The 24,693-nt window shown below is 34.3% G+C and overlaps 1 protein-coding gene across 2 annotated transcripts in view; it reads right to left on the bottom strand.

Annotated features, from left to right (window-relative positions):
* Positions 1-20,263: 20,263 nt before the first annotated feature.
* LOC131438434 (cuticle protein 7) overlaps positions 20,264-24,693 on the bottom strand; it is a 40,289-nt gene continuing 35,859 nt past the window's right edge. The window contains exons 3-4 of one of the 2 annotated variants that reach the window (XM_058608452.1): positions 20,833-21,025; positions 20,264-20,735 (exon numbers count right to left, since the gene is read on the bottom strand). In XM_058608452.1, coding sequence (XP_058464435.1) covers positions 20,629-20,735; positions 20,833-21,025 — 300 coding nt within the window. In that variant the 3' untranslated portion in view covers positions 20,264-20,628. The remainder of the gene's footprint in view (positions 20,736-20,832; positions 21,026-24,693) is intronic. The other variant, XM_058608451.1, reaches the window with a different exon arrangement.

The raw sequence follows: 24,693 nt of genomic DNA on the forward strand, positions 1-24,693 counted from the left end.
ATTTTTCCCCACTGTGCACTGTGCGTCGTTCAATAAAATCTAGGCTGCTTGCTAGAGATGGGCAAAACAGTTCATTACAAAGAACCGTTCAGTGATGCAGAGTTCTATTAAAAGAACTAGTTCTCGAGAGCCGTTCGTTACAGCAAACAGCAAGAATAAAAGTGGACCCATATTGGAGTCTTGAGGAACTCCTCCTGAAAAATTTGAGAACTGAGATAATTCACAGTAGCCGAGCTTTACTCGCAGGAATTGACTACATAAGACCAATAAAATAAACAAAACTTTATTGACTAACTATAAACTTTTGTGTAGCACCCAGCTGCGACATTTGGCATAGAAGTATTCGGTGGTGCTTTCATATCAGTGTATACTGTGTAGATTCATTCTGTTGATTATTTGCATTCGAGGAAAACCCTCAGTGGAAATAAGTAAATCTTCAATAAATGTAATCAATAAAAAAATTCTTTCAAGTATATCAACTTACGTATAAAATCCTATTTATCTAATATTGCTTTTATACCTCATCCGAGACAGTCAACACCATAGACTAACGATTTCAAAATAAGCAAGCACCGGTACCGGAGCCACCGCAAAATAAGCGGTGTGAAATTCGACCTTCGATCCAAGAACTTGAAACTCTGTGAAGCAAATGCTCAAGATTTAATGTTCTAGAACAGTCTTTAAGAATTAACGGTGTTGTCGTATGTGGTTATGCGATTGAATAGTGGCAGAAATTTTGTTGAAAGCAATTAGTAGTAAAAATTATTTTCAGCACATCTGACAAAACGTATTTATAATTGCTGTTTTTCGATTTATGTTTCTTATTCGAAAAATAGCTTAATGATAGTTAGAAAAGTTGTCACAATAAATGATTGAACTCATAGAAATTGAAATATTTAAACATATTTGCTTTGAGTGTATATTTTATTACTTATGTAGTGGATATCTAAACTCGATGAATACAAACACAAAACTACAGCAGTAATGGAATATTCTTATTGTATAAACTTTTATCTCTGGTCTGAAAGTATCTGGATGGTGAAAAATTCACCCCAAAACATCAACGTTAAATAAACATGCATATTTTCGACCAATAATCATTGCTAAAATCCACTGTTTCTCAACTCTCTCCACGAATCCCCCGCATTTTGCCAATCAATTCAGATAGCAGCTGACTAAGTGTCTGACATAATCGTGTTTGTGCGAGCAAAAAGTAACATATTTCATGTTACAGTAGACCCCCGAGTGAAATCAACCTTCGTCCAATGTAACACAATGTCTAGTTGACAAGTCAATAAAAAAAGACAAGCAGCGAAATCGAGCTATGCATATTTGCGAGATTAGTCGCTCATGTACAGTATTGTGGGCTTTAATCGTCTGCTTGAAGCAAATAATTGTGAGACTGCTGAATGAGAATATTCAATTCTACGCAAACCGACAAGGTAATTAACAATCTACAATCAGAAATTAAAAGAAAAATAAAACTTAAAAACTCTTCTAGAGCAATTCAGTACACGATCGACTGAATGTGTGAGTTGACGAAAGCCGAAATCAAAACAGAACAATAAAAACATGAAACATATGAGCATGCTTAACCGGCCACCAGTAGTCCACTCGAGAGCATATCTTTTGTGCCACTACCCAGCAGTGCAGCATGTGGATATTTACGACCAAACAGACATGAGCCGTGATGACGCAAACAATGAGAAACAGTAATAAGCAAAGTGCCCCTCTGCCTCCCTCCTCCCCCTCCATTAGACTCATGTGGCTGGTCAGAGAACATTTATCGGTCAAGCGAAATTTCATTTCAGTCGAATGAGATGCTTACGACAATTATTGAACTATGTATTTCGCAAATTCGTCAATTTGTTCGATTGCCACTACGAACAAATAATGCAGGTGAGCTTCTTGGGCAATGATTGGAGTTCAGAGAGCGCATTGCAGCAACGATCAATTTGCTGAAATTGGTATATTCTTAGTCATATTTGTTAACTCAATGTTGCACTGAAAAGTCGACGATAGCTACTATTCATTTCTAGGTGCTACTGAAGTTCGCATCAGTTGGTACAGTCCTTTTGATTAGAATGTGCATGAATATAAAAAAGCGATGACGAATATGATGAAAAACTATAAGTGAAAGCTCAGTGACGTCTAGAAAATCATTTCCGAAAGTTGTTAGGATTTTGCTAATAATATATACGGCCGTAGGACATTTTTGAGTTAACTTATTAATCACCCATCTGTCAATACATGTTTACGGTGTAATTTCAATACCTAACAAACTTTCTCATAACACCAGCGAACAAATGTGCTTCCACTTTCTTTGTGTGCCAACATATCTATATTTACAACCTCAGGAAAACAGTCATTGTGGAAAAACGCATAAGCAATTTTCTCCGCAATCGCTAGATATATCTTCATGATAAAGAAAAACATTTGATTCAGAAGGTTGTTTGTTGAGGATCGTAAGTGGTCCTCTAAGAGGAGATTTACTTAAAAATACATCGAAATTTTGACATGAACTAAGAGCTTTCAGTTTTGATAGTAAATTTTGTTTATTGTTATTTTTGAATATGTTGATATTTCTGTCATAACGAAACTCACAATAACGATTATCGTCGACTTCTGCAGTCGAAACATCGTCTCCAAACTTTGAGTCTGCTGCCTTCTGTAATGAACCGACATGAGCGATGGTTAGGAGAGACCGGGGCTGAATCGGGCACGGGGTTAAACCGGACAGCTTAAATATCTTCTCAACCAGCAATATTTTTTATCCGTAGATTGACTTTGTAAACACACTTTCATGTGATAGTCAGTTAGCTAGATGACGCTGGGTCAATTCAGTTTGCCGACAAACGTGTTCGTATCAAAATTTGTACGTTTTTTACTGATTTTTTTTTTTAATTTTCTTATATATTTTGTGTGTGTCAATTTCTTTGAGTCTGGTTAGTTTTCTCAAATATTTATTTCGTGGTGAATCTAGTGATTATTAAGTGTTTCCGATTATGTGTAAAATGATATTATTATTGAGTCTCGAAAACAAATTGACACAAAAAATGTGATGTTCTACCGGACCCCAAATTTTCTACTTGAAATTTTTAGCAGATTATTAAACCACGCCATAAGATTGATATCCATACTTCTATTCTGCTTTTATTCACTCATATAAATTTAATTTACTATACATTTAAGCAAAATGTTTATTCTATGTTGCGAAACAATCAAATAGTTTGCAATAAAAATTAAAAAGTCAGATACAAAATCAATTATTTGGTACTGCACGGCGCGAAGTTTCTAGACAATACCAGGATTGTGTCTCACGCAAAGTTGAAATTAATAGACAATTTATTCAAACATGGTTCCAGATATTTTGCCCTGATAAAGTTATCTTAAGATTTGTCGTCCTACTGTACTACGTTCTTCATTTTTGTGTGATATTCTATGGCTCCGGCTTAGTCCCACGGTTCCTGAAATATTGGATTTTGGCTTGGTCAAGTCACTTCATCGTAACTTGGTCTAAAATCTAATGCATGTTTTTCCAAGTTACAAATTGAGAATTGTAGTTTAAAGTTGAAGCTACTCAAATGTATGGACTAATTTAGTGAAAAACTTAGGTTTTTACAATTTCTAAGAAGTGTCCGGTTTCGCCCCGCAGTCCCTGAAATTTTGATTTTTCTATTGGTCACTTCATCGCGACTTATTACGGAAACTAATGCTTATTTTTACAAACCACAAAATGAAAATTGTAGCTGAAGGTTGAAACTACACAACAGTATAGATAATTTGGATAAAAACCTAGTTGTAATGAATGTTTTTTTTTTCAATTTCCTAAAAGTGTCCAGCTTTGCCCCGGTCTACCTTACCATATCTCAAAATGTATGGACTTATTCTGAAAATTATCTAAATGGTGAACAATTGAATGAATGTTTTGAATATATCTAGAATAAAAATTATAATCGCTTTGCTCTTAATTGGACGGTTTGCAATTTTAAGCACATTTTACTCTCAAGTTCCGGACCCGTGAGTCGAATTCGTATAAAAAACAACAGTAGTTTTTGTGATCATAAGATTCTCCCTTTGAGTTTAAATGTGGTTGTGAAAATCAGTATTGAAATCTCTGGTAAAATCAACTAATTTCCCTTTTTGAGTTTTTGTTCACGTACATAAAGAGACATGTTTTGACCTCGACGAACTGTGTCGAATGGTATATGTCACTCGGTTCTACGGGCTTCGGTACAAAAGTCGGTTTTCGTAGTAAAAGCATATACTTTCTATATGAGAAAGGCGAAATGCATTATTTTTGGTTTCATTATTTAGAATTTTTATATTTAGATTTTGATATTTATTAAAAGATATTTTAGCCATTGTCTGGTATTGAGTTTCATCCTGATCTAGCTTTCGGTTCTGTAGTAACGGGTTACAATGCGCATAAAATAAAAAAAGTGCGCTTGATTTTCTAGCCCGGGTTGGCGGTTCAATGCATAGGACACTGGTCTTACAAACCAGTTGTCGTATGTTCGAGCCCCGACCTGGAAGGATTCGTAGTGTCAGTAGAATCGTAGCACCAGCCATGCAATGGTTCTGTACACTCTGAATCGGGTGCGAAGTCTGTTGAAATAGCAGGTCAAATTCCACTACAGGAATGTAATACCAAGGCTTGCACTCGATTTTCTTAGAGGCTTCTCAACCATTTATTCACAAGTTTAGGTTCAAATGAAAGGTCTTACAATTCCACAGAATTCTATCAAATTCCATTTGGATACGATAACCGGTTCAGGAAATACAGACTGATAACTATAAAAAAATCATTTTCAAGAGCGAGTATTTATAAACGACACTGAAATATCGAGCAAAATACTTACAACTAACAGTATAACTTTTGGCAAGTTGATGACCAAATACATTAATTTTGGGTATACCGGAGTGAGTGAAATATTTCGTCTGGATCCGATCGTCATGTCGAGCGAAAATGCGAAAAAACGTGCTTAATCCACCTAGCAGTGATATGATACCTTTTAACCTTTTTTTATAAATATAATAAATAGGTATAGAATTCGCTTAAACTTTAGAAAAAATTTCCGAGGCCCGGAGGGCCGAATGTCATATACCAATCGATTCAGCTCGACGAACTGAGCAAAAATATCCGTGTGTGTGTGTGTGTTGTCAACTAAGAGGTCGAGATCTCAGAGAAGGCTGGACCGATTTCAATCAAACTAGTCGCAAATGAAAGGTCTTCCCGTCACTCAGAACGCTATTGAATGGTTTTGAGATCGGATGTTTACTTTTTGAGTTATAAGAAGTTTTATGTCAAAATTTTCAGTTTTTGGACAATATCTGTCGCAATTGACATTGAAAACAGAATATATTTTCGGACTTAGATTCCGCACGATAATACCTATCCAACAAGCCATAGATTGTTGGCATCCGTTTATTTTTAACGGAGATATCGAAATTTTTGTGTGAGCGCCTTTTTCCATTATTCCAGCAGTAGAAGTTTTGAGCGCTGTCTGGCAAAGAAATGCTTGGGAGCAACATAAAACACGATTTTTTTACTGTTACGTACAATTGTTTCTAAGTTCCCAAAAAAACTGTGTACAGCATGATATTTTGCCTCGGAGCGATTTTAGCACGGTTCGTTTTTGGCAACATAATCGTTCGAATATGCCATATGTAAAACAGATGATGGCAGAATTTTCGAGTTAAATGCAATTCCATAATTATATTGATTTAAACTACTTACAACAATAAATGCTGGAAGAACATAACACCCATATAGCATTCGAATCAGTTTGTCGAGATCAGCAAATGCGTGTGTCACAAATAATTTCACTCAACACTCACTTAGATGGCTGAACCGATCTAAGATTTAAATGAAATCTAAGAATCCTCTAAGATTCAAATGAAAAGTTTTAAGATTCTATAAAACATCTTGCGTTTTAGTCTTATCCGACTTCCGGTTCAGGAGATACAGGGTGATTAGTATAAAAATGTTTATTTCACATAAAGTAATCAGGTTTATTTTGCAAACCCGATAAACCTGATTAATTTATATGAAATAGACATTTTTATACTAATCACCCTGTATTCTCGACTGAAAAGCAAGATGTTTCATAGAATCTTAAAACTTTTCATTTAAATCTTAGATGATTTTTAGATTTCATTCAAATCTTAGATCGGTTCAGCCATCTAGAAGAAAAATTAGTTACACAATTTTAATTTCGTTTTACATATCATCCTATAGTTTCGGAACCAGAAGTCGGATCCAAACATATTCCCGGAACCTTGTTTGGGAGCATACGACTTTTCATATGAATCTGAGTTTGTAGAAAATAAATTTTCCGAGAAAATTGAGTGAAATTATTTGTCACACACGCATTTGCTGATCTCGACGAACTGATTCGAATGCTATATGGGTGTTATGTTCTTCCAGCATTTATTGTTGTAAGTAGTTTAAATCAATATAATTATGGAGTTGCTATCATCTCGCAAATGCTGCCATCATCTAGTTTGCATATGTTAATATGTCAAACGATTATGTTACCAAAAACGAACCGTGCTAAAATTGCAAAATGTCATGAAAAAGGATGCTGTACACAGTCCTTTGGGTACTTAGAAACAATTGTATAGAACAGTATAAAAATCGTGTTTCACGTTGCTCAAAAGGCTTGCTTTGTCATACAATGCTAAAAACTCCTATTACTGGAATAGGGGGAGAAGTCTCTTACACAAAAATGTCGATATCTCCGTTTAAAATGGACGGATTTAAACAATATATGGCTTGTTGGATAGCTATTACCGTGCGGAACCTAGGTCTGGAAACATATTCCGATCTTAAAACCATTCAATAGCGTTCTGGGTGACAGGGAGACCTTTCATTTGCGACTAGTTTGATCAAAATCGGTCCAGCCATCTCGGAGATCTCGACCTCTTAGTTGACAACACACATACAGACCCGCACACATACACACGTACACGGACATTTGCTCAGTTCGTCGAGCTGATTCGATTGGTATATACAATCGGGCTCGGAATTTTTTTTTAAAGTTTGAGCGATTTCTATACCTATTTTTTTTATTTATAAAAAAAGGTAAAATGGTAAAATTGGCTCCAAACTTTTCATAAATTGGAAAAGTTATGCTAGTGTATGCTCAAACAATTTTTGTAATACAGAGCTTTGCGGTAAAGTTTTTGTGGAGATAAACTCACATAGAATTTTAGTGGACTTACAGTACGGGAGAACAATACAAAGTTTCGTAAGACTAAGGCTTAGAAACCAAGTAGAATCCAATTCTATAAGGCGGAGGAGATTTTCATAAACAGTATCATTATTTTCCTTATTATTATATATGCAAGGTCTAATTATTCGTTTAAATGAAATTAAATGAATCAATCTCGAAATTTTTTGAACCAACTATTAAAATTTACTTTGAAGAATTACCAGGCATAAGCATTGTTTCATAACGGAAGCGAAATTAATTCCTTTTTGATAGGGTGAAAAATTTAATTTGCCTGCCCTAATCATGGGAACCGCAAGTCGTCAAAATTGCAAATATATGTGATGCGATTAGATTTTAGTATGGATTGGATGAGGCAATCCCGTTTGACATAAGTTCGTTTTCCATAAAGCTGTTTTGTATAAAGCCATTTGACATAATGGTCTTGGCATAAAATTTACAAATCTTTGGTACTGCGATAGTCGTTTGGCATGACAGATCAACTTACTGCTTGATACAATTTGTTGTAATCGTATGTGATGATGCTGTCCGACCTCACTACCGCTAGTTCGGACTTAACTGAAGGACAGCCCTAGCTTTGAGTAATCCAGGCAAATGCCCGCAACTAGATAGAGGTGATTTCTACCGGCGCTAGCACTAAGTGAGTTTCTTATATAAAATAATAGTGTGCTATTTACTATAGAATTTCAAAAAAAATCTAATGCGCCTAATATCATCGAAATATTTGGATTGAATATAAAATTCACATGTTTCGTTCAAGTTTTCCTTGCGAAACATTACTCGATTGAAACGCAAACGAAACTTCAACATAAGATCAAAATATTACGAGTCCAATAATTATGATTACAAATGGCATTATGCCAAATGACTGTTATCCCGAATGACTTTATGTCAAACGACGTTATACCAAACAGTATTATGCCAAATGACGTTATGCCGAAAGACGTTCCCATTGGATCATAGTGGAAATATCTTCGTTCTTGAAATTTACAAAAAAAACTCTGAATTAGAATACACAACCAAATTTACAATATTCATAAAATGGTTATCATACAACGAGACCAATGAAATTCATTTTTGATGATGAATTTTATTAGACTGTCAAATCTGAGCATCAGAACTAAAAGTCTTGAAAAATTTCCTCTGTATATCATAAGACAAACTTTTGTAACACATTCATGATTCTCATGTCTGAAAGACATAATACGTTCTTATGGCTGTCGAATACCATTTTGTCTTAGTAGAAATAAGCTTGATCAGATCCCTGAACCCCGCACATAGATATAGAAAATCTTTTTGATATAGTAGGCGAATGACCATAAAGTTGAAACCTACATAGAAAAAAAATAAAAAAATAAAATTTAATATTGGTTTATTCATAGTTTTCAGTTTCAAAAAAAGTTAGTTTTGATTAAATTTATGTTAAATTGTCAGAGTATAATTTTTATTTAACTATTTGCTTCAAGTTACTAACAACTAACGGCTTTAGTTTACCTTTGATGTTTTCTATCGTTCGCTGTTTCAATTGTTTCAGAATAAAGGAATATGAAGTAGGTCAGTTATTTGGTCATCTTTGTGTGATTTTTTTTGTATCCTATTTTTGTATGTATCTATCAAATCCTGTGTACGCCTGGCAGATGTGCGCGACCCCAATATTAGGAAAGTTATAAAAAAAATATTAGGAATTAGGAACTTTGAACTTTTTTTTTGTTTGTTTCAATTATAGAGGCTTTAACATTAATGTCATTCGCCTCTTCGGACCAGAAAAACTTTCTGACCCTATGTGCGGGGGTTGGGAATCGAACCCAGGCGGGCGGCGTGAAAGGCATCGACTTACCCATCACGCTATACCCGTCCGCCAAAACTTTGAACTTATTGTTCCACAGAAGATTTAGTTTTGCTCCGGACAGAAACAAGACTTTAGATTTTTTTTAGAAATTTACATGCAACAGAATAGGACTTGTGAATAAGGTGGAAATGGATATCGAACATTTCGTTGGTGTTAAAATGCACATCCTAAGGAATTCTAAACAATTTGCTAAGGCCTATTGGGGTATTCCAGAAAGAATAATGATACCATCTAATTGTAGTTCCTTACCTGATATTCTTCGGTATCCTTCAAAACGCACAAAACTTGCACATTCACGGGTAGAAGTGATGATGTTGGTATACCTACTATTATATACTATTGAATCCGCTGAACAGAACAACAAAATACGCTCTAGCAGTACGTGTGAATGTTCTTCCTTCAGCCGCTTATGATGAATTGATTCTAAAGAACATACCGCAGTGCAGAAAGATTCAAATCCAAAAATCCCAAATGGCGTAGAGTTATTACGCGTGCGTTTATAAAAAAATCTATACCTTCTAATGTAAATTTCGGTCAATACCCTAAGTTCCCATGTAGATCGCCTGTCACCTACGGCAATCAGCTGGTTACTTGTCAAGAATTATCAACACCCAAGGTCAAGAAATCATCTAAACACAAGAATAACGAAGCTTCAGGGTACACCAGTTCTTCTGCAGCAAAACTAAACAAGAATAAAAAACTAAACCATTATACATCAAGGTACGCTTGCTTCAGCTAACAACGAATACAACGTCGGAACAACTAACAGCTATAAGGCAACACAAAATCTCCATGATGTTTCTATCACCAATAGCGACGCTAAATCGATGGACGAGGGCATGAATAGTAAACCATAGCCCCCCGTTAATCCGTTAAACAGCAGTGAGAGAGCGCCTATCATCCAAGAATACGGATAACTAAGAGATCCAATATATACAGAAAACTAAATTTTAAATGTCAAATTGTCATCATTAAGCTAATTGTAAAATGAGCTGGAATATAATAAATTTACCGTGCTGAAGAGTAGCCACAGGGCAGTTGTGTTTGCAATTTTCAGCCTGATTTGAAAAAGAGAATGTATGTTTCGGACTATGTGTTTGCTTGCGAATCACGTCAATTACGATTTTTTTGTTGTTGGATTTTACCGCGCCTATAACTACTGTAGCTGTGAAATAAGGATTTGAGGGTCATTAGGAAATAACCTTTAATTTATAGAGGGATGTACAGGTTTTGCCTTGTTAATAAATAAAGGCCATGCCATTACTGGAAAACCCAACTTATGAGCCGAGAAAAATAGATATATACCATTCGAATCAATCGAACTCTCGATGAACTAGTGCAAAATATCTGAGAGTGCAAGATGACTGAGTCGATTTTCACAAACTTAAGTTTAAATGAAAGGCATTATTATTCCATAGATTCTTTTTCAATTTCGGATTTTCTGCATTCGGATTCCGGTTCTGAAACTACAACGAAAAATGTTCACTCACTTTTTTCCAAAATTACTAAACTAATTTAAACAAACTTAGATTGAAATAAAAGTTCCTACGAGCTCACAGACTTTCGGTTCCGAAATTGCAGGTTGATGGGTGATAAAAACGACAAATTTGATAGTTTGCTAATAAAAAAATGTAGATGGGTTAAGTTGGTAGTGAACTCTTCTAGTTCACAGATCTTGTTAGTTGATGACTCAAACTTACCACGGCTAAACTTGTCCCCGGATTCCGGTACCGCAAGTAACAGGAATTAGAGTTGCTTCGCTTCAAACTAGAGCTAATCTACTTTTTAGGCGAACATGATTATAATAATAATCACAATTTATTTTGAGAATATGAGTAATATGCCGATGGATTAAATTTAGGTTTTCTGCAGCATTTGCACTACTGTTGCTAGAATAGATTCTTCTGTTTTCAAATGAAATCTAAATTGAATTTATGAAATGATCTTTTATCTGACATCATCAAACCAATTTAATAAACTAAATAAAAAAAAAAAAAAAAAACAATTTATTTACATCCTGCCACATTTCGCTCGTTTTCTTTTGAAACATGGTTGTGTTTTGTGTCAATGGTTTATTTGATCCTGCATATTTGCTTCCGTGTGAAATGTTCTAGATAAATCGGCTAAATCTAGCATTCCATTCAAAGCCGTACCAACAACAACAAAAATAACGACATTAAGCAGAGCAACACCCACCCACCCGGCTATCGGCACTCGATTCCAAACGATTCCGATTTGCGGAAATGATTTCAACTGCGCGCGTGTTTTGCGCTGTACCGCGTCCATCGTTCGGTTTTGCCGGCGCTAGTTAGTCCATATGTTAGTTAGGTACTTGATATGTAGGTAGTTGGCGCAGTTGGTCTTAATGTCGTGAGACTGACCCACATTCGCCTCCTTAACTGCGTCTCTGTACGTCTGCACACTGCAGTAATGTGATCGTTGGGTTTCTTTGGTTGCTGTTGTTGTTGTTGTTGTTTATGATGCTGTTGTAGTCGCCGTTGGAGTGACGACCAATGGTTTCAATCGATGTGCGCGGAGGGGTCGGTTGGGCTGGGAGCCGGTCGATTACATCAAATCTACTTTTGCTTCGGGAGGGTAGGCGAATGAAGCGATATGTTGAGAGAGAGAGAGAGAGAGAGTGAACGAACGAGAGCAAATTACGCTGAACTTGAAAAAATATGTTTTCGTTTTTTTTCCTCCTTTGCACGGTGCCGTATTATATGCAAACCCTCCGCTGGCCGGGCACCTCCTGGCCGAGGATTGGTCGTTTGAAATTTCTCGGTTTATTGCTCGCTGGTTTTGCTACTGAGCTGATCGGTGGTCGTTTGGGTTTTCTGCATCGTCCGTCAACTATTTTCTTTATTGGGCTATTGGGTTTCCAGTCCGGAGTGAGAGCTATTTAAACGTGACGAGACGAATATCAAGTGGGCTTTAAAACGGTTGCAGTTATGTCTTGCTGTTAGACGTGCTGCTGCCGTTGGTTTCTTTTTTTTAAATGGAAGCAAAGGAAAAACATAACATAACACGCAGAAAGTGCAAGTGAAGATGCAGTAAGATGAAAGTAAATCAGCATTATGCAATTGGTGGCTAGACTGGTTTGCTGCCAGTGCAGAGTCCATGGGTATTGGCTGACAGTGTGTTTTTAACTAATTGGGTTTTGTTCGGAGTGTTTGTGTAGTGCACACCTTTGCGATATATTTCTGTTATGACTGATACTATTATGCAAAAATGAATTTATCGCATTATTTGCTTTATTAGCTTGTACGTTTTATTGCCCTTTCCTAACTCGTTGCAAACTCATATGATTTCGGACCGGAGTAAAAAAACAGCTAGAACCTGCATTGTAATTTTGAATCTTCGAGCAAAGCATTATTGACCTACGAACACTTCCAAAATCCACTAGCACTGTTATATATTAACTGTACATTGTGCCCTGATTTGTGGATAGATTCAATTGATTTGTCAATGAAACTGAAATATAAGGAATCTTTTGGATTAGTGGCCTCATATCATGACGATATCTTTATTGAATTTTTTATGCATTTTCTCTACAAAAACCATATAAAAATTACAAAAAATAAATGAAATTCTCGGCCTGACTTGTAAACTTTGCAAATGAACTCTATGTTCAGTCGGTAACACAAGTGTACAGCAGCTAAAAAATTGTGATCATTTTTCAACTTTTTAACTAATTCATATATGATTAAAGTAGGTATTGCATAGTCCAATGTTGATATTCAAACGAAGTTTCAAGTAACAAAAATGACAGAACGATTGATAATATTTTTTTTACGTAAGTGACTCAAATACTTTCAGCATTTCAGCTATTTTCAGATATCAGTTGTCAGACGAAAACGCATAACGTGAGCTTAGATAATATTTTTGTTGAATCGAAATTAAGTCATATTAGTTTTTCCTATTCGAATTAGAAATCAAATCCTGATAGGCTGTATGAGAGCCAATAGCCTTATTTATCTGCCTTGTCCCAAATATAAGTGTATCTTAATGCTCCGGTATTTTTCTCACATTTAAAGCTCCCTCATATTTTGCTGCTACTCAACAACTGGAGAGTCTTGCAAATGAATATCTATTGTTGTTGATTTTGGTACATCGAACATTATTTCTATATTATAAAACTTGCGTAATCCACCTAACAGTAAAATGATACCTTTTTTTTATCAATCCTCAAATGTTTTCTGCATAGCTATTATTCGGTGTTTTTAGTTTTCATGAAATTATTTTAATGACCATCGTCTTAAGTGAGAGTCTGAAATTTCAATCACTGATTACACTGTAATTTCGAAACTGCAAGTCGGATCGAAAAGAGAAATTGTTTGAAACCATAGAATTAATCCTTTGAATTTAAAAGTGTGACAATCTATTAAGCATTCCATGAAACGTCGAAGTGAGTTCCACATTAGAGTATTTGGTAATTAATTACTTAACTTTCTGAACCGGTAGTCAGGGATCAGTTTAGCTCAAAACGGTTCATACGGCCCAGCTTTGAAGATTTATTTGTTATTGTTATTTTCTTTGACGGTTTGAATTTAAAAAAAAAATTAAGTCCATAATCGGAACTCGGAATCGGATAAAATTGACCAATTTCGCATGGAACCCTAAGTTTTTATTTTGAATTAAAAGCTCATCTATTCCCGAAACTTTCGAAACTGGAAATCGGAAAACGGTGTAGCCATAGTCAACTAAATTCACCTGCGTTAAAAATAAAACTTTTGGGTGCCTTTCGGGATCGAAAATCTGAAATAAATCTATTTGGTCGACTATCAAGATCTGAAATAGACATTTTTACATTCATCACCATGTATCTCCAGAACCAGAAGTCGGATCTGATGAAAAAATGAGAAGTTTTTATTAGATCTCGAGACCTTCCGTTTGAATCTTATATGGAGGAAATCTGTTCAGCCTCCTACACAGTCTTTTAGGTGCTTACAAATTAAAAATCTATAAAATAAATGATTTAAAATGTATTGAATATCGTTTTTCATTTGGCTCCTAAACATCACTTTATCAACTTGCGCACCAAACTCCTTCTTTTAAAATAGGAGCAAAAGTCGCCTACACAAAAATATCGATATCTTCGTTAAAAATTAACGGCTTGTTAGATAGCTATTACCGAGTGGAATCTAGGTCTACTCAATAATTGAATGGTGGATGAAAAAAAATTACTTAGCAAATAACAATCAATGAATAAATGCAATGTCTTGAAATTAAATGTGAAAAGAATAATAAGTTAACAGTTATATAAACAAATAAATTAATGAATACTTATATAGTAAATGAAACAAATAGATAAATAAATTAACAAATAAATGAATAGTTGAATACTTAAATAAAAGTGGAATAATAGATCGAATGTAAAAGTGCTTAAGTTAATTAGCAAATAAATGAAAAATTAATTAGAAGAATTAAAAATAAAAGATTTAGAAAAAAATGACAACGTAAACGAATTAATGAATAAACAGATAAATGAATTGATAAACAATGGAATAGAAATAGTATGATTGAAAGAATAAATAAAGGAATTATCTTAACAATTGAAATAACGAATAAAGAAATGAATACATAGATTTTATCATCAAAAGAACACGTATGTTATGCAATAATGTTATTTTTTTATATATGAATAAATAAATGAATAGGTAAACAAATGTGCGATATTTATCGTTAAAAATTGAAGATTAGAAATCAATAAACTAAGTAACAAATGAATAAAATATAATTTAATGTAGAGACAAACAACTGAATTGATTTAATAAAAAAATGAAAGAAGAGAACAACGAATTAGACAAAAGGATAAACACATTAGTAGATACGTAAATAAATAATTAGGAAAACAAAATAATATACACCAAAACCTCAATTTACGCGCCTTCTATATGTATATATGTTATCATGTAGACACTTATTTTTGCATATATTTTTATATCTGTATACATATATAGTAGATTGATGAAGTGAATGTGCTTATGTATATGTATATACATATACATGTATATGTACATATATGTGCACATATGTATACATATATACATACATACATATATAAGGCGCGAAAATTGAGATTTTTGTGTATGTTAAAATGAATGAGAGAGCAAATGATCAAATATAAAAGTGAACAAATGAAAAATTATCAATAAATGAATAAATAGATATATAAATTATTAAATATGAAAGATAAATAAATAGAAAAAAAATAAATACATGAATAAATGAAAAAATAAATGAATAAATACAATATATTCTAATCAAATAATCTAATGAATTAACTAAAATATTAATTCATATTTCATCAATTTATTCCTTAGTTTGATTATTCATTTATTTATTGATTTAACGATATGTATATTTATTTACTATAACATTTAATTAGTCTTATTTTCGTTGAGGTATTTATGACACATAATATTGTATATATTCACTCAGTAATTTATTTATTCGTTGAATGTTAAAATCATTTATTTATTTAGTTATCTACTATCCCACTTATTGATCTATTTATTTGTATATTTATTTTATTTGGTTAAATATTTCGTATATCGAATCACTCAATAGTACATGTTTTGATTCCATTATGCATTCATTCATTTATCTACTTATTCATTCAATCGTTTATTTACGTTAATATTTTTATTTTGAATTCATCCAATTCTTTTTACAATTATATGATAATAATAATAAAAAATAAATAAATAGTTTAAACAATAATCACATACAGAAATAACCGGATAAATTATTAAATTATATATGAATATATAAAGAAATATAAATCAATCGAATAAATCTAATTAGACAAAATAAAACTAATGCACAAATAGATAAATGAATAAATAAATAATATATATGAATAAATGAATAAATGAATAAATAAATAAATAAATGAATAAATAAATAAATAAATGAATGAATACATAAATAAATAAATAAATAAATAAATAAATAAATAAATATATAAATAAATAAATAAATAAATAAATTAATTAATAAATAAATAAATAAATAAATAAATGAATAAATAAATAAATAAATAAATAAATAAATAAATAAATAAATAAATAAATAAATAAATAAATAAATAAATAAATAAATAAATAAATAAATAAATAAATAAATAAATAAATAAATAAATAAATAAATAAATAAATAAATAAATAAATAAATAAATAAATAAATAAATAAATAAATAAATGAATAAATAAATAAATAAATAAATAAATAAATAAATAAATAAATAAATAAATGAATAAATAAAGAAATAAATAAAAAAATAAAAAAATAAATAAATGAATAAATAAATAAATAAATAAATAAATAAATAAACAAATAAATAAAAAACATTCTAAACATTGTCTGAAACAATATTTAGCGGGTTTAGGAATGTTTAGGAGAGATTATGTGGGATCAGCAGTTGTAAGCATTTCGGAACAGAAGAGTTCGATTGTCTGAATAAGTCTAGAATAAATAAATGAATAGATGAATAAATAAATATATAAATTAATAAATTAGTAGATGAATAAATACATAAAAATTTAAATAAATACGCATCTCGATAAATACAAGAGAGAATTGATAAATTAAGGAGTTATGTATTCATATATACACCCAAACCTCCATTTACGTTATAAAATCGTAAATCGAATTATGACGTAAAAGTTTACGTTATTTGGAATTCACAACATAAAAAAGTTTTATCTATGTATGTATATTATTGGATATATATAATATAATGGATAACTATGGAACAAAAAAATATTAGTATTTGCAGGAAAATGATGATCTATGTCGCATCAATTTCCAAGACGGCGACTTCCGGCTCATCAACATTCGTGACAAACCATCAGAATATGGGTATTTTCGGAACGGGTTTGATGAGTAGATGTCGGAAAACGATCTTTGAGCTGGCTCTGAATTCCAGTATGGCGACTTCCGGTTTATTGATATTCTTTGAAAACCTTTACAAAATGAGTATTTTCGTAACTGGTTTATAAGTAAATGTAGGAAGACGATGTTTGAGGTCGTTCTGAATTCCAAGATGACGGCTGCCGGTTATTCCTTGAAATCCCTTACTATTTTTGTCGATATTTTTCGAATTGCTCGAATACCTTCACAATATGCATATTTTCGGAACGGTTTTCATTAGTAAGAGCTTACATTTTTGAAGCAGTAGCCAAATATGGACGGGAGATTTAAATTATAGCCGGATTTAGTAGAAAAAAGATAAAAATACCAGACAAATCAGTTTCAGATTATCAAGACTGTTGAAACTGCTGAACAAGTGCCATAATAAAGTGAAATTTATTTCATATCCAGAATTTCACTTTATTATGGCACTGGAACAGAAAGCTATGCCATCTTGGAATTCAGAACTACCTCAAACATCGTTTTCCGACGTTTACTCAAAAAACCCGTTTCAAGAATACCCATATTATAAGGGTTTTCAAGATATATAAAAAAAACCGGAAGTCGCCATCTTGGAATTCAGAACCACATCAAACATCCTTTCCGACATCTACTCATCAAATACCCACATTGTAGTAATTTCCATGGAATATAAATGAGTCGGAAATGATTTTCATTGTATGCAAAAACCTCTTTTTATGAAGTAGGTTTGTGAAAAAAGTTTACGTTATTTGGGATTTTGTTCGTACAAAGAGGTACGTAAAAAGAGGTAAAGTAAAAAAAGTTTACGTAAACGGAGGTTTGGGTGTATAATTAATTATGTATGTGTATGTTAATTTATTAATAGATACTTTATAAAATAAATGAATAAATGAAAATATCAAAAAAAAAATAAAGAAAAGAACGTTTAAAGTTAATTCATTGGCTGCTAAGCAGTGCCTCTGCTTGCTACTTCCCGTTCTTGCAGGTTTCGTTGTTCACTCTACGGTTCATGCATATTACACTTCTGCCCATCAATAAAAAAATTGGGCCGTATGAATAAAATGTTGTAAAGTCTGTTGTTTGTAGTATCTTCTCAAAAACAAAGTCCACAGAGTAAAACACGTTTGATATGAATAAAAAAACAAGTTCGAACATGTAGTTAATACTACTACTACCGAACTACCGAAATTCAAGCATGCTACGTTTTATTCATACGGCCCATTGTGTGAACTCAAACAATATTTGGCGGGTTTATGAAACTTTAGGAGAGATTGTGTAGGATAAGGAGTAAGCAAGTTTAGGAGAAGTTGTGCAACATTACAAAAAGTTTAGTAGGAATTGAGTTGTTTTAGAAAGTTAAGAAAATTTTAACAGGAACTTAAGAAGTTCGAGAAGAATTAGGTAAGACTATTGCGAATCAGAAGTGTTCAATTATCTGACTAAGTGATACCTATGGTGATTGAATTTTATTTCAATAAAAATTCTTTAGTATTCTTGAAAGGAAAAATTTTTGCTTTCGAAAATCATTGTGAACGTAATTTTACTTTCCCTTATCTAAGTCCTCTCGAGGAAGTTGTTTTTTGTTTATGAGAAGCAGTGAATATTAGGCAAGGCTACAATGTCAAATTATTTATTTAATGTTAGATGTCGGTTTAATTGAGGTAGCAACATTTATCAATTTGATTACAACACTCCTCAAATAACTTACAGAGTATGAATAGTGCTATGTAAAACGTGATTGTTTACATGAATCTAGTATTATAAAGAAGTGTTGTTTTAGTATTTTCAGTTTAGGAAAAATACATGAAATCTTATAGCCTTGAAGCATCCTCACCAATCGACATAATTTAATCTGTTTGAAAGCAGTTCAAATGAACTGTGTAGTTTTTCATGTGTCAAGACAAAATAATTTCCGTCATATCAATTTGAAACAATTCAGTGACTTTCTTTTTTTGTCGGATTTAAAAATCGATTCCATGCATATTCGATAATCGATCTCAATGAACTAAACGTTACTGTTTGAAGAAACCGTACATTGCCTCAGAAACGCACTGTAACACTAAGAAAATACTCCTCGAAGTAGGCATCTTGAATGTAACCTTACCTTTGCTTGCTAGGCGCTTTCGAAAAAGTAAAGCTAAAATGAAATCTCGGAGACTTAGATGCCCCTCGAATGGTAAGCGACGAACTTACTGTACAGTTAAATATCGAAACGCCTGGGAAACATTTCTACGCTTGGCGCTATATTCCCCTGTGAGAGAGAAACCCCCCCTACTCGACCTGCTCTCCCAGATAATCAGATTTAAATCTCATTGTACATGTTGATGTTTTTTGGATTTTTCGTTTATCATACATTCCGACAGGCTTGCGGTGGTGCGTGCGCTTGTTTCTTGCGCTAAAGATCACTTGTACTGCAACCTGATCGCATTAATATAAAAAAACTAGAAGTGGGCGACTAACTTTTGTCGGGGAGACCTTGAACTTTTCCTGGTTATAAGCTCACTGGAGACGGCTCGTAACAAGACGCCTGCTGATCCCCCCGTCACGCCATGCACGCTGTGTGCTTTGGAATTGGTATTTCCGTTAAGGTGTCACTGTTTTGTCATACGCTGTTTTGTTCGCATGCGGCTGATTGGCGGGTTCAATTTCCAACATAGGTTTCGTTAAAATGGAATTGGTTCCAGCTGAATTATCATTCCATCAACGTCAGAAGCTGCGTAAAATGAAATGTTATCGCAATAATTTGCCCCGATTCCCTCGGTTTCAAATAAATTATGGATTTTATCAGTGCACAAAGTGTCCTTTGAATAATTGGAATGGATTCTGCGCTCTGGAGTGTCGTGTGAAATTATTCATTTCAAAACATATAAATGGTTTCTTTTGCGGCAAATTGAGTAATATTCATTTAGATTAAACTGCTCTTAATCTAAAGTCAACATATGGCTGTTGCTGTGTTAGTTGACATTCCCCTGTCAATGATTGATGGTCGTATTGCTTTCGCTATGCATGTCGAGATTCTTCTCAACTGCAATTAATTTATTGCTGTTCAACATTCTTACTTACGTCTCGGGGATATGGCAGAATTTGCTTGAAATATTTGCAACATGCCTGTGGTCTGATCGTTGCGCCCATTCAAAGATCCTAGGAGTGTGAGAACATACATACGATTACGAACGCTTTTAATCCGCCAGCTCAGATCGGTACAACTTGAAGACCCCATAAATTGTTTAAGCTAGTCTAATGATACTGCTGACCGGAGGGCTTCAATATTCAATAAACCAGATTTAGTTTTTTTTTTCTTCCAATGACACTAAAATAACTTTATTTACATTGAATCTACGCAGATAAGCTGGCTTTCCATGAACACAGGCGATCAATAGTTTTCAGTTTTCGTTAAGCACATAGTTTATTTATCCCGTGGAAAGAGGAGATTTGTTAGTAAAACGAGGAGAAATACGACATTAATGGGTCACTCGCCACAACCTCGAAGAAAGTGCAAGTCGTTGCACAATAATACCGCAACACTCGTGAAAAGGAGCACCGCGAAGGATAAGCAGAGACCAGGGCGACTCAGGCCCTCAAGCTGCATGCTGATACGGTGCAGTACTGGGCCAGTACACTAAACTGATGTCGGAGTCAAAGATGAAACTAGGATTTATTGCCGTTGTGCACGAAGGCAACCGGCTGGGTGTTCCACACGGGCTGCGCAGGTTGGGCCCGCTTGCCGCTGTAAATGTTGTATTGCGACGAGCTGCCTGAAAAATAAAACAAACAAACAGACAAAGTAAAGGCGGTGTTGTTGGCAAGTACGATTACAATGGAATTAAGAGGGTATTGAAGCATTTGTTCTACCTGGTGCAGTCGTTTTGATAACCGTCCGGAAACCGCTGCCGCCTTCAACCTCGTAGTGCACCGTACGGACGTATCCACCCGGATCGAGAACTCCGTAGCCACCGTGTACGTAATCACCGCGTCGATCTTCCCAGTGATCAAGAGAAACACCGGACTGCGGGTGGTCGATGTAGTATCGGAAGGAGTAGTTAATCTGGAAGGGAGTAAGGAGTAATTTATTTTATTTTGATACAATAAATGATGATTGCGCTGATTTAGCTACCGAATTAATATCGACAAATAAATATGAAAAACAGCCTTTTTCGAACTTCAGATTAGAGATCTTAAAACATGAACCCCGGAGTATTGATTCTGTTATACGCCATACCGAGAAACCGTTCGGCTATTGAGCTTCCATGGCGAAAACCGCGAAAATGTTACCGCAGAGCTAACTACTAACCGGGGAAATTTATTTTTGTTCTAATCAAACTACCACTGCATATGAAAACACATGAAAATAAAGTCCAATTGACTAGAAGAACCAAGCAACCGTTTTTGAGCTTTTTTCCATTATAACTGGTACTTTAGAAACCAGGAACCGATCTTGCCGAAGCTAGCTTTTAATTTCTAGTAATTTTTAGCACAGTGTCAAAAACTTTTTATGTTTTTTTTGCATCGCCATTTCAAATAACGGTTTTCAATTTCTAACACTCATATTCATCGTGGGATTGCACAATCTATTATTTGAATTCGATCCTATGAAAACTGGCACAGTCATCTATATAAGAAAATCGACGTGAGCTGTTTTTAAGTTTTCGAACACTATTTCCGGTATTTCCGGAATCGGAAACAAATATCGTTTTAGCCAAAAGAGCTAATGCATCTAGATCTAAAGCTAGTACATTTGTTTCAACTGAAAAAAACTGACAGTGTTGTATCAATCAAGTTCAATGGGGGACATTCAGTTTTTTTATATGTATTAGGAGTACAACTTTGCTTCCGCCGTTTTTTCCAAAATTTAAAGCTTTATTACGAAAAAGTGCTTATAGATGTATAATTCAAAGTATTGTCCGTCGCTAGCGACAACTTTTTCCCACCTTTCTTTTTTGACACTATCCATGAAGCAATCCATTTTTCCAACTCTTCGAAGGATTGAACATGTTGATCTGCCAGACCGTGTGCCATCGAACGGAATAGGTGGAAGTCAGAAGGGGCGACATCTGGGGAATACGGCGGGTGGGGCAAGACTTCCCATTTCAGCGTTTCCAAGTACTTTTGACCACTTTTGCGACGTAAAGCCGAACATTGTCGTGTTGGAGGATGACTTTGTCATGTCGCTCTTGATACTGTGGCCGCTTTTCTTTTAGCGCACGACTAAGGCGCACCACTCCCGACACGTTCTTTCACTCAGAGCAGCATCACCGTAAGTTTCTGAAAGCATTCGATGCGCTTCAGTTGCATTTTTTTCGAATTGTAACAGAAAAGTAAAACTTCCCGCAAATGGTGAGAATTGGGCACATAAACAGATATTTTCGAGCGTGAATAAGACGAAAACAAGAACAACTGTCACTGAAATGGCGATGACAATTCGTTAAGCACTGTACACACTCACTTTAAAGGCATTATCATCTATGTATTTTAACCAGCCTCAGCCGGTACAGCAACCTATCGGAAAACGACGGAAGCAAAGTTGTACACCTGATATGTAGCAATTCAGTTTAAACTGCTTTAAGCACTGATTAGTCGAAAGCATGTTCAACTAAGAGTTGAGCAAATAAATGCGCAAAATACTGCAACAACGAGCAATATGCACTATCATACCTCGATTAACTCATTCGACAAACTAACGTTGGATTTATTAGAAAAAAAAAACAATGTCCTAGGATGGAGACAGTTGTGTACCTAGGATATTTAGAGCCCGAAGCAAAATATGATTTTCTGCCCCCATCGCAGAAGGGGACCTGTGAACCAAGCAAAAAAACCCTATTTAATCCACCTAGTGCTGTGATAATGCCTTTCTCTTTCTTCAAAAAAGTCGCATGAAAATATTTTTTATGTTTTTATTAAATAATTTTTCACACTAATTTGGGCTTATTTTTGACATCAATTAATTAAGATTGATTCGAACAGTTCACAGAGGCATGCTTCAGTGTTTTTGTCACATACTCGGCATTATTTCTCAAACCAAACGCTTGACATTTGCGTTGCCTATTTGTATGAGAAAAGTGATGCTACTTTAAAAAAGATCTTGAAAAATCACCATATGAAATTTCCGAAATTTAAAAAAAAAGTTTGATGCCAAAGTCTTAGAATCACATAATCTCGAAAAAAATTTCAAAAAATCGGCTTCCTGGGACTTCAAAGTTCCAGAAAGGTGAATTTTTTCAAAAAAAATTTTTTTTGAGGTAACACTAAAGACTGTCCCAGAAAGTATGGACGCACTTTGATTTCGCAGTAAATTATTCACAACTGTTTGATATTCAAACTTTATTCGATATACTGATAACATTAGACTACAACAACAGAATATTATTCTCAACATTTGCTACTTAGCCATTGTAGACTAGCTGGCGCACCTTCTTGCGAACGTTCCTCATTAAATTCCGTACTGACTTCTTGGCGACAAGTTTTGATACTTTTTCCAATATTTTTTGAACTGTTGAATGGTTTCGGCTGCCGAGACATGTTTCCTAAGATGTGCTTTCGTTTATGCCCAAAATACCTCAATTGGTCGAAGTTATGGGCAATTTGGTGGATTCATGTCTTTTGGGACGAAAGTCACATTTTTGGTAGTATATCATTCTACCGTTGATTTCGAGTAGTGGCAAGAAGCAAGATCTAGCCAGAAGACAACAGGATCCTTGTGGCTTCGAATCATGGGTAGAAGTCGTTTTTGTCAACATTCCTTGTTGTATATTTCGCTGTTCATTGAAGCAGTGATGATGAAGGGTTTCGAAATCTTACCGCAGCTACAAATTGCTTTCCAGACCATAGCTTTCTTACCAAATTTTTCGACTTCAATCAATGTCTCGGACTGGTTTAACACTTGCCCTTCTCGCACCGTATAATATTGTGATCCCGGCAAGGATTTGTAATCGAGTTTCACGTAGGTTTCGTCGTCCATGATTATGCAGTTCAAATTTCCAGCATGAATCGTATTGTACTGCTTTCGAACCTTCGGTTTGATCGATACTTCTTGTTTCGAACTACGTTTTGGTTGTTTCTGCTTCTTATAGGTTCGAAGATTCAAACGTTCTTTAGCACGAAGAACATTTGACCCACTTTTTTGGCCACATCCCGAACTGAAACCTCCTTCTTTTGCTCGAACGCCTTCAGTATACGTTTATCAAACTGATCGTTAGCAGGGCCTTTTTTTTCGACCCGTTTTCTGGTTTATCCTCAAAGGTGTTATCCTCACCGAACTTCCTGATTGCATTTCGCACGGCTTTTTCACTTACTCCTTCCATTTTTGCTATCTTTCTCAGTGACAGTCTGCGTTCTGTGCAACATTTGTACACAATTTTTCGACGTTGTTCTGCTGAAAGTCCACGCATTTCGAAACAAACCAATGAAAACGAATAAACAACTGCACAAGTGGTTAGAGAAGAGAGTAAACAACAGGACGAAGTCATACAAATTGACAGATTCTGAACCATTACGAAATGGCGACGGTTTTTGATTGCGTCCATACTTTCTGGGACAGTCTTTAAATCTCGCAGACCTTTGGCATAAAAAAAAAGATTTTCGATTTCGGAAATCTCATATACTTCCCCGAATCGAAAATTATCGAACCTTTACCGCCGGGTGCACCCCTTAAGCATATCAGAATTTGAGTAAATTTTGCATGGGGACTTTTTATGACGTGCCTAAACTAGAACTTTA

Source organism: Malaya genurostris, chromosome 3 (genome assembly GCF_030247185.1).
Source record: "Malaya genurostris strain Urasoe2022 chromosome 3, Malgen_1.1, whole genome shotgun sequence".
In the NCBI taxonomy this organism is placed as follows: Eukaryota; Metazoa; Arthropoda; class Insecta; order Diptera; family Culicidae; genus Malaya; species Malaya genurostris.